This window comes from Zalophus californianus, chromosome 11, assembly GCF_009762305.2.
Source record: "Zalophus californianus isolate mZalCal1 chromosome 11, mZalCal1.pri.v2, whole genome shotgun sequence".
In the NCBI taxonomy this organism is placed as follows: domain Eukaryota; kingdom Metazoa; phylum Chordata; class Mammalia; order Carnivora; family Otariidae; genus Zalophus; species Zalophus californianus.
The window spans coordinates 110,548,427-110,564,392 of NC_045605.1; the positions used below are offsets into that span (position 1 = coordinate 110,548,427).

Here is a 15,966-nt window from a genome sequence, read left to right on the forward strand (position 1 = left end):
GCAGCCTGAGGGACCGTGATAGGTCACCACCCTGGGTCTTGGGGAGAGAGCATCATCTGAGCCACACTCTGGGCTTCTGGAGGAAGAGGAGTTGTGAATAATGGGAAGGTATAGTATGATTCATAGACCCTTTTTCTTTGTTGGCTTTCACCCCCCCCCACCCCCGCACCCGGCCCCGGACTTGGATACAAGCTCCTCGAAGGCTGTGCTGTTCATGACTTTATCCCAAGTGCCTAACGGTGCTTGGCACAAACTAGGTGCTCATTCACTCCCTGTTGGGCACATGAAGGAGAGGATGGCTGGGTAGGTGGGTGCAAGGATGGACTGGTGGATGGAGAGAAGCATGGGTGGGTGAAGACGGGGTAGACGGATGGATGGATGGATGGATGGATGGATGGATGGATGGATGGCTGGATGGAGAGAGGGAGAGGAGGAAGGACGTGCTGGTGGTATTTGAACCGGCAAAGTCGGGTTAGAGCACAGCTTTTTCTGCCCAAAGTTAGGACGAGAGGAAGGAGAGGAATGAGGGAAGAAGAGAGAGCAGTCAAAGCTTCAGAAGAGGCACCTCCCCCCATATGCACGCATGCACACGCACACACCACACACCGCATGTGCTTGTTCACTGTCACGGAACAGGGTTATACACTCATGATCTTGTCTCTAGCTAGTAACCTTGTATGTCTTCCTAAAACTAATAATGTGATTGCATGTCCATTTTCTATTTTTAGCTTGACTCTGAGTTGGGGGGTGATGGTATCTATCCGTCTACCCCTCCATCCACTCACCCATCCACCCATCCATCCACTCACCTGTCCATCCAACCATCCATCCATCCTTCCATCCACTCACCTGTCCATTCACTAACCCACCCACCCTCTTATCCACCTACCCACCCATCCACTCATCCATCCAGCCGTCTAACCTTCCATCCATTTACCCACTCAATCACCTACCCTCTTATCCATCCATTCATTCATCCATCCATTTAACCATCCTCCACTTATCCATCCACCCACCCATCCATGCCTCCACCCACATCCATCCATTCATCCATCATCCATGCACCCATCTACCCATTAATCCACTCATCCATCCAGCCATCCATCCGCCCAGTCACTCACATCCATCCCTCCACTTATCCATCCGTCTGTCCACCCACCTATCCATCTTCCCACTTACCCAAACATCATACTCCCTCATCCACACAAATTTCACAAGGACCCTGCCAGATGCCCAGCTGACCACTTACTACAGATGTTAGACAAGTGAGTTAACCTCTTGAAGCCTAGTTCCCCATCTTGTAAGAGGGGATGACCCACAGTGACTGGAGAATCCGTCAACAGGAACTACTCTTTGCAGGTGTTAAGGGAACATTAGCACCATTACCACTCCCTGCTTCTCCTGGAAGGGGGGGGTCACAAGCGGCCCGCGTCAGCCAGCAGCTTCCAGGTGGTACGAGTGTGTGTCACTGGGCAGAGAAGTCAAAGTGAACACAGCTGCGATCTGGGGAGCTCTGTGTCTTCAGCCATTTTGCAGATGGTCAGTTCCCTAACCCATCAGTCCATGCCTGGAAAGGCTTTGTCAAAGAACAGGAAGGAATTAGTCCCTCTAGACCAGAGTGCATCCATGGTTCTAGGTACCAGCAGTGATGTGCGATCCCCCACAGAAGCTAAAGCATCTTCTCATTCCAGGTTAATCCGAGCCTCACAAAGCCCCATTTTACAAATGAGAAAATGGAAGTTCATTCCACAAATAGTGACCTAGACACAGAGATACAGAGCTGACCTCACATCCTGGCTCCCTGACGCCAGCCCAGGGCTCCCTGCAGGCTCCTTGCTCCATGCAGTGATGAGCCCAGGGGAACCATGACCGCTCCTGCAAGGCAAGGCGTCTTACCCTCACAATGTCCGGTTTCAGGTGCTGCGTCCCGGGGCAGTAGGAGCCAGAGCCCCACGGTGGCCCAGGGTTGGTAGTGCCATCTGGGGGCACAGAGGGCCAGACTGGGGCTGCCCTACCCTGCCTGCACAGTGAGGATGGTCTGAAGTTCCCTACCCCAAACTGTCAACATTTCCTTGTGATCTGTCCAAGAACAGCCAGATGGAACCCCAACCACGTTGTTTCGGCATGAGAGCTAAATCACTGAATTCTCAGTATCAGAAAATTGGTGGCTGGCTGTGGGGTGACGTGGATGAGTGAACTGAGCCAGTTTCCAGCTACCCTGGGTGACCAGGGACCTGCCAGACCTGGGGTGTCCCCAGGTTCCTGGCTTGCTCGGGACAGGTAGAAGGACAGCGTTGTCAGTCTGGTGCTCTGATGAAGACACCGCCACGTCCAACCCCAAAGGTCCCAAGATCTTATCATCTGCTGCCTTTAAAAGCGCAGACCCTGCGTCACCCCCTGTGCTATCGGCACCATCCCCCTCTGCCTTGGAGCCAGGAAGACACGCAGGAATCCTCAGCGCCCACCGTCTTGCACCCTGCGCCCCCAGCATGGGCTCTGGGCTCGGCCCTGCCTCTGTTGTTCCGGCAACAGCACCCTACACTCCACAGCCTCCCCATGAGGCCCCGAGCAGGGGTCTGGGGATGGATGGTCATCAGGACGTCCCATGCGCCTGGGGCCCCCCCGAGGGATGGGGAACGGTTCTGAACGCGCATCCTTCCTCGTACCTCCCACTCTCTGCCCCAGTCACACTGGACCCCTCACCCCCCACCCCGATGCCCAGCTGGCCCACTGCTCTCCCCGGTTCGGGATCTCCCCTTCTCTATGGAGCCCCCTCCTCTCCCCCACAGAGCTCCGAGCCCTCAGGGGCTCTGTCAGGGGCGCCTGTGGCTCCATGCCCTCAACCACAGCAGCCCTGCGAGCTCACATGTCTCAATGCATGCCCTCAATGCCCTCACCTCCGGGGTGGGGACACGGCATTCGCCTCCGCGTGAGGAGCACCCGACACAGAGGAGGTTGGTCATTCATGAATTCACGCAACCAACCGAGAGAGCAAAGTCTGAATGTCCCTGAACGTGGAAGGAGAGAAAGCGGCAGGGAAGGGGTGGCCCGTGAGGTGCCTGGACATGGATTCCTCAGCAGCCAAGATGCACCTGCTCCCTCGGGGTGGGCCCCCTGGGCCTGGCCCTACCTCCCCACCAGGTGACAGACACGAACCCGGGCAGTCCCACTCCTCATGAATCCCTCCTCTTGACCCCCCAGTGACGTGACATTAGCGCCCCAGGCCGGGCAGTGCCTGCCGCACCCTGACGAACCCTGTCCTGCCGCCACCCTGCTGGCTGGAGCTCCCCCTGCCCCTCCCCCCCCCCCGACTCCCTTTCTGGGTCAGGACAGGCACTGAGGTCTCACGGAGGAAACCAGGTCTCTGCTCCTCTGGGGGAGCCACGCTTTGGTCCCCATGGCCCCAGGAAGCAGGGAGAGGGCTCACAGAGGTGGACAAAGACCGGAGTCAGAGGGGCACCACCGCACCCCTTCATACCCACAAGCCTGACAATGGGAGCCTCGTCTCCTGGAAGGGGTGTGCAGGGCTAGGTGGGTTCCCACCACCCCAGAACCTTCCAGGACCCCGCGGAAGGGGCTGCGGTCTCTGACTTCTGACCTGTGTCTCCACTCAAAAGGTTCTATTCTGTGAGCAAACCTGCTCTGGGATCTGAGGCCCTTGTCTTGGGCTGGCCTCCCTTCCTGGGTGCTCACAGAGGTGCAGGCGCTACTCAGGGGGGCACAGACTGGTAATATTGATGTCACCTTCTACCAGAGGGGCCCGAGGCACAGGCTCGAAGCTGGCCCGGTGGCCCCACACCTGGACCTTCCCTGGATGGCCGAGCCCCCCCACCCTGAGGGCTGCTGGCTCATCCGCCGTCTTATCCACCCGAAAACCCAAACACCTGCATGGCCTCAGCTTCCCATGGCCGGGTTCACGGAAATGAAGGTGACTTGCGTACGAGACTTTGTGGAGCCCCTGCCAGGTTCTGCCCAAAGGCTCAGGCTCAGAGGGAGGCCACCAGCCAGCCGCGGGCTGCATGAATCTCTCCTACACTCAAAAGCACAAGTCCTCCCCACCATGCTGAGCTAAACCCACCCAGGAGGTGCGCCCTTGATAAGAGGGTGACCAGAATGCTTCCTCGTGCTGGTGAGGCCAGGGCAGGCTGCTGGGTCACCGGAGGGGTCCTGGGCAACGGGGACGCAGTTCTTAGGGACCTGGACAAGGCACGCCAGTGGGCCACTAGAGGGTGCCACCGTGGAGCCTGGCACCTGAAGCTGGATTCCAAGGTGCTGCAGGTACATGGGTTCTGACCTCTGTGGGCCTTCTACCTCCCTGCCCGGCACTCAGGTCAGCTGGTTACGGAAGGCCAGCTCCATGGAGGACGCTGACCCTGCCCACAGCACAGAGCCCAGCCAGGGAGGGAGCCGGGCAGGGACTGGGGCAGCTGGGGAGAACTTGGTGCCCCTCCGCAGTCTTCCAGTCGGCTCCCGAGGGTTTGGCCACACTGATGTGCCCACCGTATTCCTGGCTGGGGTTTCTGGGGCCTAAGCTTGGCACTCAGGCAAATGGGCTCTGCCTGACTCTGGAGCTAAGTGTCCAGCATTCCCCACCCGAAGAGAGGCAGAACGCGGGGGACAAGGTGGGGGTGTGGAGCCAGGGGACAGATCCTCATGTCAGGAGGCTGTCCCCCTCTACTGGGCCGATGCGATTTTCTTTGCCTGGACAGTGACACCTGACCCCCTCCAGTGCCTGCCCAATGGGCCAGAGGGTCTTTCTGACAACCCAGAGCAGCAAACGCTTCTGGGGAGCCCCCGTGAGCCAGACACAGCCTCGGGACGTGCGGTGGACGGTTATCAAATTCAGCTTACTCCTCTCCTCCCAAACTACCAGCCCCACTCTTCATAGGAGGAAACCCGGCACCGAACAGTCAGGTGCCCTGGGCGGGCACACGGTGGGGATGAGCAGAGCTGGGACAGCCACCCGCAGAGGCAGAATCCGTAGATGGAGGGGTGTGCAGGGGCAGGGCCTTTCCCTCCGCCGCCTGGGGCTTCCTACCCCCACCCAGGGTTCCGCGAGAATCAGTAAGGGCTCTCGGGGCACCCCGCGGCACCCTGAGTCTGGCAACCGGTTTCCTCCTTGCAAGGGCCCCATGCGTCGTGCCCACAGCCAGGGTCCGCCTCCCCCAGGAAGGGGTTAAGCTCTGAGCTATGAAGACAAAGACTGAGTGGAGGGGTTCAGCCACCTCCTTGAGCCCCCACGAGGTCCAGGGGTGACGCTGTGGGTTCCGGTACCTGGCATCCCCCATTACCTAGGCCGTCCTGTATGGCCAGTTCTACGCCTAGGCGTCGTTTGAAAGGCCAGACCGTGGTCTCCCAGCCAGGAAGCAGAGAGCCTGCTGTGCGGCTCAAATGCACACCATTCCCTCACGTCCCCGGGGGAATCAGGTGCACCCGGCAGGCCCCTGTTAGGACAGGGGAGTGTTGGGGGAAGGACCCCGGGGCCCATCGCTTCTGTCACAGAGTGGCTTCCACCTCCAGCAAGGGAGCTGGACCCTGAAGAGATAGACAAGAGACAGGCAGGTTTGTTGGGGTGGGGAGGTAGGGGAGGAAGTCTGGACAAGACACAAAGGCAGGGCTCCTATCCGCGGCACTGCTCAGCAAGGCAGGGTGCCAGCCGGGCCAGGACAGATAACAGCCCCGCAACTGGGGGCAATCCCGGGGTCCCGGGCAAGCCTGGATGGTCAGTCCCCCTGCCCACAGCTCTGGGTGACAGAGGCAACAGAACCAGCCAAGTGCCTTTTTTGGGTTCGATGCGGACCTGCGCTCCACCTGAGGGCCAGCCTGGATTGAGCACGTACCGTGTGCCAAGCATGGGCACAAACTCACTCACTGAGTCTTAAAAACAAACCCAAGGGGCCAGTCTTTTCACGACACGCACTGTGCAGATGAGGCTCAAAGCGTGAAGTAAGTGGCCCAGAACACGTGCCTGGAGGTCCCGGCAGCAAGTGCTCCGGACAGCCGCTGTAGTGCCTCCCATGCACCCGCACAGGACACGGGGGACAGCCAGGCGGGGCCCCAGCAAGGCACGCTGGGGGCTTTCCTCCCTTCACAAGCACTGTTTTGTTTGCAGTGTTGCGGTCCCTGGCCACCCCGCCTTCAGTTTCTTCTTAGATTTCGTGCTGGAGGAAGGGGACACACTCTTCTCAAAATTATAGTCATAATTCCAGTGAACGGTGCAAAGTGGAATTTGCCGCCTCGGGGGAAGACTTTAATTTAGTTTTAAACTGTTCTTAGCACCTGGGACTTCTCCCTTGGGGTGACTCAGAGAGAGAATCTAGACCAGAGCCAGAAGGTGGATCTCACTGTTTGGAGGACAAGGCGGGTGGGCAGAGGCCGGGGCTGAGGTGTGGATGTGGGCTTGGGGCAGGCTGGCATCCAGAGCCTCAGGCCCGAGACCCGCCCCCCCCCCAGGGCCCGGGAGACGTGCTTCCCCTGGGCACGTTCTCCCGATCCGGAGACCTGGCCCACCTCTGCTCACCATCACAGCCGTCAGCCTTCTGCTGGGACCGTGTGAAACACCAACGCCCCCTCCCATCCAGGCTCCCTGCCTGCACCCCATCCCGAAGATGGAGAACCTGTAGGACAGAGCCCCCAAATAGCATCACAGACGTTATGAATGCCGGGGCATCAGCCAGCCTCACTCAGTGGGCCTGGTGCACCCAGCTGCCTTCAGAGGCCTGGGAGGGAACTGGAATGAACGGGGCGGAATGGTGACATGCTGGACCTAAGGGGGCACTGACACTGCACCAGAGCCCTGTGCAGCCGGGGAAACCCTGGTCAGCGGGCCCTCCCGGGCCACCGCGGCCCGAGGACAGAGCTCAAGGGGACAAACGCTGAGAACCCCACGGCGCAGGCGCAGGAACCAGGAACCAGGAGGGAGCAGTAGCACAAGGACCAGGGCCTGGGCCCGAGACGGAGCACAGTGGGACTGGCAGGGCCAAGGGCCGGGGCTGCTTTCATGGCTGCAGCCAGCCCCAAGCCCCGTACCCTGGGGCCCAGCCGTGAGCCTACCCCCGAGAAGTCCCATCCTTATGTGAACAATTCTGAAGGGGGCATGGCCGGGTGGAGAGCGTGCTGGGGAGACAGCAAAGCGGGGAGGGCCCAGAGCCTGAGCGTGAGCATTAATTTTGGATCAGGTGCGTTTGCAGTAAATGCGGCACTTGGAAAAACGCTTGGCAACGGGCAGGCTGGTGGCCTTAGCTCCCTCTCTGCTCACATTTCACTTTTAGAACCCAGAATCCAATGCACATGGAAGGAAAACGAGGCCCCAGTGCCAGCCCCAGCCCCCAGGGCCCCCCCCCCCCCCCCCCGGAAGCTCAGCCCTGCCCCCTACACCTGCCCTGGGCAGTCATCACGTGACCCAATATCCAACCTGGAGTAAAACAGGCATTCTGGCCAACCTCTGGGTGTGCCCCGAACCCTAGAAAGCAGGAGCCATGGTGCAGGGAGGGCTTCCTCTCCCGGTTCCCTGGGGAGCCCCCCCGGCTCCTCGCCAGCACTCCCCAACCCCCGCCACTCCTTACCCGACGTGCCAGGACTGCTGGGGCCTCTTGCCATCCTCACTGGCACCGCCCAGCCTGTTCAGCGACGGCGACCGGCTGCGGGGCCCGGGGGCGTAGCTCCCAAGGGTCCTGGCGGCCCCGTCGGGCTTGCCGGGCGTCTGCTGCAGCAGCTGGGGTGAGAGACTGCGGTGGGAGGTGGCGGAGCAGACGGCCCAGTCGGGGGTGCTGGTGTTGAGGTTGTTGTCACTGTTGGAGCGCAGCAGGACCCGGGGGGCGGCCAGCGTGTTGGGGGGCCGCCGCCGGCGGTTGGAGTACGCCGGGGCCTCTCGGAAGGGCACTGGGTCAGAGAGAACAAGGAGAGGTGGGTGAGTGCATGCATGGCATGGTGGGTGCAGGGTGGGGGCGCACGGAGCCCCCATGTGTGCAGGGCCCGCTTGAGTGTGCAGAGCCCCTGTGTGTGCAGGGCCCGCTTGAGTGTGCAGAGCCCCTGTGTGTGCAGGGCCCGCTTGAGTGTGCAGAGCCCCTGTGTGTGCAGAGCCCAATGCGTGTGCAGGGCCTGCCGTGTGTGCAGAGCCCCTGCGTGTGCAGAGCCCCTGTGTGTGCAGAACCCCTGCGTGTGCAGGGCCCACTGTGTGTGCAGGGCCTGCTGCGTGTGCAGGGCCTGCCATGTGTGCAAAGCCCACCCCCACACAGAAGCAGAGACAAGGTGGACACTGAGAACGTCTCCATTTCATGGAGGCTCAAGCGAATGTTTGAGATGGAAGGGGCTCGGGGTCCGCCTTCCATCCGGACCAGCATCTGATCCTTCAGCAGCCAAGACACGTGTGAGGGCCTCACGACGTGGTCAGGACACAAAGTTCCCCCCTCGCCGCCACCTGACCTTGGCCCCTGGTAGGGGCTGGACCAGGTCCCCCTGAAATTCATGTGTCGGAGCCCTAATTGTTATCTGGAGCTGGGGCCTTTACACAGGTGATCAAGGCAACACGGGGTCACCGGGCTCTGATCTGGTGTGACTGGGGTCCTTACAGGAAGAGGGGATCGGGGCACAGACCTGCACGGAGGGACGACCCCGTGAGGACCCAGGGAGAGCAGGGTCGTCCACACTCGAGGAGCGAGGCCTCAGGGGGACCCCGCCCTGCCCGCGCCTGCATCTCAGGTTTCGGCCTCCGGGACCAGGGGACAGTGCGTCCCACTGTGTGAGCCACCCCACCTCTGGGGCTTTGTCACTGCTGCCCCAGGGCATGCACAAGGCCCTCCGAGTACCCTTCAGCGGTGGTCTGCCTCAGGACCAAGCATGCTGTTTTCCCCACCCATCAAACCGGGGCCCAACAGCACGCAACAGGAAGGCGTGAGCACGCCTCATCTGTCTTCTAAGTTCTAGACCACAGGCGAGGCCCTCACTCTGCCGAGTTCGCGAGCCCAGGGACTCAGAATGAGGACACTGCCCGTGGGGACCGTGAGGTATCCACACTGCATCCACTCCAGGCTGCTCCGAGGGCTGGAGCCAGAAATAGAAAGTGTCCTTTCTCAGAAGACGCATGTCAAGAACGGTAGCCCTCCAGGCTGCCGGAGAACGTGCCGATGCCCCTGGAAGTAAGGGACGTGGGCTTCCTTCAAGCACCTGACCGCCAGGCAGCTTCCCGCTCACCATGGGATCTGCATGCTCCGGAATGAGGCTGAGCGAGCGAGCGAGCTCTCGAGTCCGTGCTGCCCGAGGCCAGACCAGCACTACAGGGCAGCAGAAAGCACACACCCTCCTGGGTGAGCTGGGCTGGAGTGGGAGTCCTAGTGTCTCGGAGAAGAACATCACGGGTAGTCCACCATCCCCACTGCCCAAGGTCAAAGGCTGCAGTGAAGCACTTCATGAAAGTGAAGGACAGGTGCACCCTTCCCGGAGCCTGGGCCCCCCATCAACCCTTGGCACTGGCCCATGACCACGCTGGGAGCAGAGTGCATCAGGGACAGAGTAGCGCGGGCAGAGATCCCGGAGGCACAGGCGAGCCAACGGGGAAGCAGCGCTGGCAAAGAGAGTGCTGGGGGACAGAGGTCGCTGGCGGAGCTCCACTGAGGCAGCTGTGACCCAGCGCACCCCCTCACTGCCTCGCCAGGATCCAGGGAAGTCCTGGGAAGGCAGAGATGGAGCCAACCCAGAGAAGCCACGCAGAAACGGCACGGGGCTCAGGACGCGCGCTGGGAATCCACGTTCCGAGCAGTTGGTGAGATTCTGGAATGGACGTGTCGGAGGTCCTATTTTTTACCCGAGGCAGCCTGTGCCCATCCTGACCTGCTCCCTCTGGGAAGCCTCCCTGGACACAGCCAGGGCTCTTCAGCAGCGGCTGGCATCCTGCTCTGAATTCCTCAAAGGACACGAACTCACCAGGGCCAGCCCGGCTGGGAGAGAGGCGGCGAAGGGAAAGGCCGGCGGTGTCCTCCGTGGAGCCCTGACAAGAGGCTGCCCTCTCAAGGGGCTCAGCCCACTGGGGAATCAGCAAGGCCTGGCCGCACCTGCTAGAAAAACCCTACTTTGGGGAATATCCCTGAGTTTGCATGTTGCTGGTCGTGAGGGAGAACCCCATCAGTCACTCCCTCTGGGCAGATGGGAGGCCAGAATGACCCCTGCAAGGACTGAGCGCTAAATCCTTTATGGTGTGAAAAATGCACCTGCGGGTGGGTGCTTTGGGGTGAGGTGACACCTGCCTGATGATGGGGTGGGGGGGACTGAGAGACCTCACAGCGGGCAAATGGCTGCACAGCCCTACAGGGTGGAGACCTTCCATGCACACAGACAGTCGGCTGGAGGACCGAATCACAGCAGGAAAGCCAACCCCGCTAGCAGACACATTAAGCAGGAAGGCAGACGGGGCCCTGGGCCTCCTGGACCATCCTCCCCGCCCCCATCACCCGCATCTGAGGAGAGGCCAGGGCTCACGGTACCCGTGGGGAGGGGACACCCCAGCTCCACAGGGACGCTCCCAAATAAGGACACGCGTGCATTCAGTGACATGAACTCCTGCCGAGCCTCCCTGACGAGACAGCTGGGTCTCTTTTTCTGACCGATAGAGCTGTAAAGGACTAATGCCCTTAACAGAAATTGGGGGTGGGGAGTCCTGCCGATGCCTCAGACAGACTCATGAGGGGAGAAAGGTCTATGAAAGAACAGAACGGACACCGAACGAACTAACATTTCCCTGCTGTGCACAGGTTCCCAAAACTGAAGTACCAGAAGATGAATCTGGGTTAATAACACAAGAAAATGAGTGTGGACAAAGGCTGTTCTTTATATAAATTCCCAAGACGCGGGCTGAAGCCGGCTTTCCGAGCGGGGGGGGCCTGTGCAGTGGTGGGGATTCAGGACTACTGCCCTGGGAAGATCAAGGGATGGGGGAGCCCTGCCCCTGCTCTGAGGATCAATCAGGTGGGGTACCGAACCGGGATCACAGAGGTAACGTTAGGGCGAGCATTCAAATGACAATTAGCTCGCTTAATTACCAGGACTCACGTTAAATTAATTCCCCACGTAAGGTAATTGGAAAATTTTTCCGTGTTTATTTTATGGCTTGGGCTGGCAAGCACCTTCCTAATTCCTCCAAAGTCACGTCTCCATAAACCCGATTTCATAAAGCAAGAGTTCTCCGACTGACAAAGTAACTGGAGCCATCCATGGAAATGTTGATTTTTTTTTTTTTTTTTTTGGCGAAAAGGGTAAAAATAACTCTTTTCCTGTCTGAAAATGATTAATATTCCACCCAACTGTTTCCTTCTTTCAGGCAATCTGCAAACTCTAAGTGGGTGGATATTTTCTTAGCTGTCTTCCATGTATTTATTTATACATATATTTTTTTTTCCACAATAGAGATCACACAAGGTATGACAAAAACCCTATGCACTCTCAGAGTCTGCCACGCCGCATCTGCATCCACTCCAGGAAAATGCCACCAGGGGACGGCCAACGAGAGCCAAGGAGTGGCTCGGAGAGCGTCCGCCCTGAGCCGGCACGGCCAGCAACGTGTCCTGACCTTCCTTGCTCCCGAGCAGGTGCTCCGCAGCCTCCGGGAAGCAGGCAGACCGAGGCAAAACTTCCTTTATTTTCCCTAGGACTTAGTTCCCAACGTGCCCTCCGGCACGGTCACCATGGAGGCACATTCCGGAATGCAATGTGCAAGGGGCTGGGGACTTGAGAGGACTGTGAAATAAAACCGCACCTTCGAGTGGGTTAGAATCCCAGACCAACTACAACAAAGCCCGAGGGCGCACCCGAAGTCATTATTCCCTTCCATGTGAGAAGGGACAACCAGCAATTTTGGGAGGGACCGGAGTCCCCCGCTCCCCCAGAGCATCAGTCAGAAATGGCCAATTCCCATGCACCGTGCTCCCGACAGCTCTTCCTTACCTTCCTTCTTGGTGAAGGCATTTAACAAAGACTTCATTTTCCCTCCGACTTTGGCAGCAGTCCGCTCATTATATAACCTTCTCGGATGGGAGGAAGGAGAGGGGGGCTGCCCGGCTCCTCGGCGCTGGAGCGGCTCGGACCCGGGGAGCGGCGGCGGCGGCGGGCGTCTGGGCACTGCGTGCTTCCGAGCATAGCTGGGCATGCCAGACCCAGCGTGCTGGTGACAAAGCCCACCCCATATTCTGTCTGTCAGCTGGGAACCAACCGTGCGTAGACTGGGGCTGATCTCAAGCCCTGCTGCCTCTGCCGGCACCCGTCATGTGAGCAGTGCTACTCTGCTTTTGTGATCAGTGCATCCGGGAGGAGGGCGAGCACGAGTCAGGCGTCCTCGAGCCCGCGGCCGGGGAACCCCGGAGGCATCCGCGAACCGGAGCCCCAGCCGTCTGAGCCAACTCAGGCTCTGCTCTGGCTGCCTCTGCTCGGATGCGCCGGGCGCTAAATGGAACGCCCCGTGCTTTCCGAATGGAATTTTTAAAGAAAAAGCCAAGTTTTCTCTAACGCCGTTTGTTTGTCCGCTAGCAGATGCGGTGAGCGAGTCAAGACGAAACACCCAGTTCCAGATAAACCTCACCAAACCAGACCCACATGAACTGGGCAGCCCTCGCCGGCATTCTGGAATTGCTGAGCGTGACCCAGATTTCCGTTGCAAGGAATCAGACACAAGTACATATTCCTTCTCCGTCTCACCCCATTGTGGTAATTACCCTGGAGGAAACAGGATTTCCTACCCCCCCCCCCTTCTCTTCCCTTTCTTTTTTTAAAGAGAGAGAGCACAAACTGCCCCCGAGCCCTGGTTCGCCCTGATTCCAGGCGGTGGATCAGAACGAGTGTCTTCAGAGCCCCTTTGCACGCGTCCCGAGCATTTCCACCCCGAGAGAAGTCTGGGAGACTCCAGGAAAGTCCTATCTGAGGAGCGCCCAGAGAAGGGGCCGCAGGCTTGCGGGCTCTGCGGCGGGTACACGGGGCTGTTTCTAGACAAGGACAGAGGGCTTCCCGAAAATGAAATGGAGCATCCCAGGGAGCTGGTTCCATCGCCCGATGCACCTGCTGCTCGGCAGTAATTAAGTGTGCGTTTTCTGTTGCCAAGAGAACTGCTTCCGAAATTAAAGAGAGAGAGAGAGATGATGAGACAGGATGAGGAAAAAGCAACGGGAACGTGTCAGTGGAATTCCATGTGGTCGACATACTTCGGGTCGACAAAAATGGCAGCGTTAGGGGTGGCAGGCATCTGCCTTGGAAGGACAGCCCAAGGGGCCAGATGCCTGGCCCAGCGGCCTGTCCATGCCTCGGGAAAGGACAACCAGGGCCCAGGTCCTAAAGCAGCTGCTCATTTAAGCATCATCTCCCACTGAACACCCACAGCACACCAAATCACTCAGCTGCAACCAAACTCAGTCCTAGGTGACCCCCTTGCCCCACCACGCCGGGTGGTAACTCCACACGACGGAGCGCAAGCCGTTTCTGAGATGTGCCCTAAGAAACGCATCTGCTGCTGGCACATTTTATCACCAGAGACCCCACCGACTTGCTCTCACGATGCATGTCCTTGGGGGGCAGAAGGCTGAACAGTTTCTGGACGCATCTCCCTCAGGTGTAGGGTGTCACCAACAAGGACACAGCAGCTTCCACTCGGGGAGACCAGTGCCGTGCCCGGGCCCCCGCCCAGGGCAGAGGTGCTGGGGTCTGCAAGGTGGCGGTGCCCTGATACATTGGAGCTGGGCTGGCCACAGGCCAGGTGCCCGCCCTGGCCGGGACGGGAGGCCACAGGGACGGCAGTGAGGGAGGCCCTCTGCAGAGGCTGGGCCCTGCCGCGTGAGCCCTGAGAGCTCGCCAAAGCGCAGGGAACCCTCTGGGAGAGTGGGAGGCTCGGCGCTGCTCAACCCTCCTCCATCTGTCTCTGGTCGATACCCTCCCAGAAGCACGGAGCCTCATCCTGAGCCAAGTTCCCTCGCCAATCCTCAGTGCCAGCCACAGAGGGGAGGGGTGTGTGCCAGGTTTGGTGGGGGTGGCACCTCGCCAAAGGCCACTGCTGCCTCTGGAGACATCCTCGGTGCCCCTGCTGTTGACCTTGGACGAAGGGCGTGGGGAAGGAGTGGCTTCCTGGGGCACGACTGTGAAGATCCCGCCTCTTTTCTCCCTCGAGAAGGCAGGGAACAAGACGGAGCCCTTTCCCTGTGCTGGGGAGCAGGAGATCCCCAGACAGCACTTACACGTGGCCCAGACGGGGAAGCCCCAGCAGAGCCTCCCCGTTGCTTGCATATGGTGCAACCGCTCCTCCCAGTGCACTTGCCCGCAAGCCGGAGCAGAGTCGGGGATCGGCGGGGCCCTGGGGCTGGCGCCGAGAAAGGAGCCTTGCCAAGACGAGGCCCAGAAGCCTATGACAAGGACTCAGGCCGCCAGCTGGAGGCAGAGGGGCCGCCAGGCTCTCCACACCATGTCCACCCCCCACCCCACCTGGACTGGTGAGCCGCAGGCTCTGTGCAAGCCCCGGATGGATGCAGCAGCAAACAGGACAGAAAAGATCCCCAGACTCCCTCTCGGGCTGCACGGGGGGCCGGTTAGGGGAATAAGACCAGACTCTGCACATAATAGGATTTGAGGAACTGCAGGAAACACCCCTCAGCCACAGGATTCCTTTCTGCACACGTCCTTTAATGCGCTGCTGGGCATCTGAGTAAAACATTCACGGAAACTAGGAACGGTCGCTCTGTTGGACTCATGTGCAGGCCTGCCGTGTACCCTGGGCTCTGCCCCACGGAAATCCCGCCTCCTGACCCCACCCACCTGGCCCATCTGAGGCCTCCTCCCCACTGGCAGGCACGCTCTCCTTGAATGCCTCCAGCGACAGGGAGCTCACTACCTGAGTACGAGGGTTCTCACTCTCAGACACAGGCTGCGGCCTCCCCACCACGGAGGTGAATGCCAGTGCTGGGCCCACATGTACGAGTCTCCTGTCCCTTCACACAGTGACAGGCTTATGCCTGGCACATACCAGCTGGAAGGGAAAGGCGTGGCACTAAAAGCACAGATTTTACCCCGAAAGACACACAGCCAGGTGTCTCCTCGGGGGCATTTTCCACTCTGCGCTCTGGGCCGTGCTTTTCTGTGCAAACCGTTACTGGAGATCGATGCGCTGGGCCACCTGCGACACCAGCATCAATGTGCTGTCTTTTATGCACATGCGCAGCTGAAGCCCGCCTGCCTGCGAGGCTGGGAGAGGAGGTGTCCTGCAGGAATCGCATCAGGTGGCTGTGCTTTGGGTCTGGACCCTCCCACCGTGACCCAGGGCTGCAGGGCCCGCACATCACGAGCACGGAGCATTCCTGCTGCCAGACACATGCTTGTCCACGTCAGTCTGCCCTCAGAAGACAGACAGACAGACATCCCGCCCTTCACGCTCAAACCACAAGGCCGCGGCACCCAGCGCTGACACCGGCCTCTCTGGAAAGCTGGGGGGCAGCTGGGGAGGAGGGAGGTCTGCTGCAGAGTGCCCAGGAATCCGCTCACACTGTCTCCATGTCCCGGACAAGCCACTGGAGGACACCTGAGTGGCTGGACCAGGATAAACACGGAGACGAAAGTGGAGGACGACATTTGAACACCCATTTCTCCCCAAGCCTTCCAGAGATCCCAGGATGGGTCTCAGAGAGCTGGAACCTTCTTGCGGAGGCCCCATCAGGCTCCCCGACTCCAGCCGGGCTCCCTGGATGAGCTGAGCGATGTCCACGGACGGGGGTGAGACTCCCCTGCCCCAAGGCCGTAGGCTTGCAGATGTCACAGCCCAGACTCCCCAAGATGGCTGGGGTGAGGCAGGTGGCAGGCAGAGGAAGTCGGGATGCTACGTGGTGACTCCATCCACCTGCTCGCCCACCCACCCCAGATGGCAAGTGAGTCTTTTGAGAAGGGCATGTTCGATGTCCATGGATGGATGAAAAAGCATGCGAAAATCAGATGGAGGCCCTTCCACACCCC

General features: G+C 59.8%; 1 protein-coding gene across 1 annotated transcript in view; it reads right to left on the reverse strand.

The window, feature by feature from the left end:
* SHANK2 (SH3 and multiple ankyrin repeat domains 2) overlaps nucleotides 1–15,966 on the reverse strand; it is a 504,408-nt gene that overhangs the window by 261,281 nt on the left and 227,161 nt on the right. The window contains 1 exon segment of the mRNA XM_027580403.2: nucleotides 7,566–7,881. Within this exon segment, the coding sequence (XP_027436204.2) occupies nucleotides 7,566–7,881 (316 nt within the window).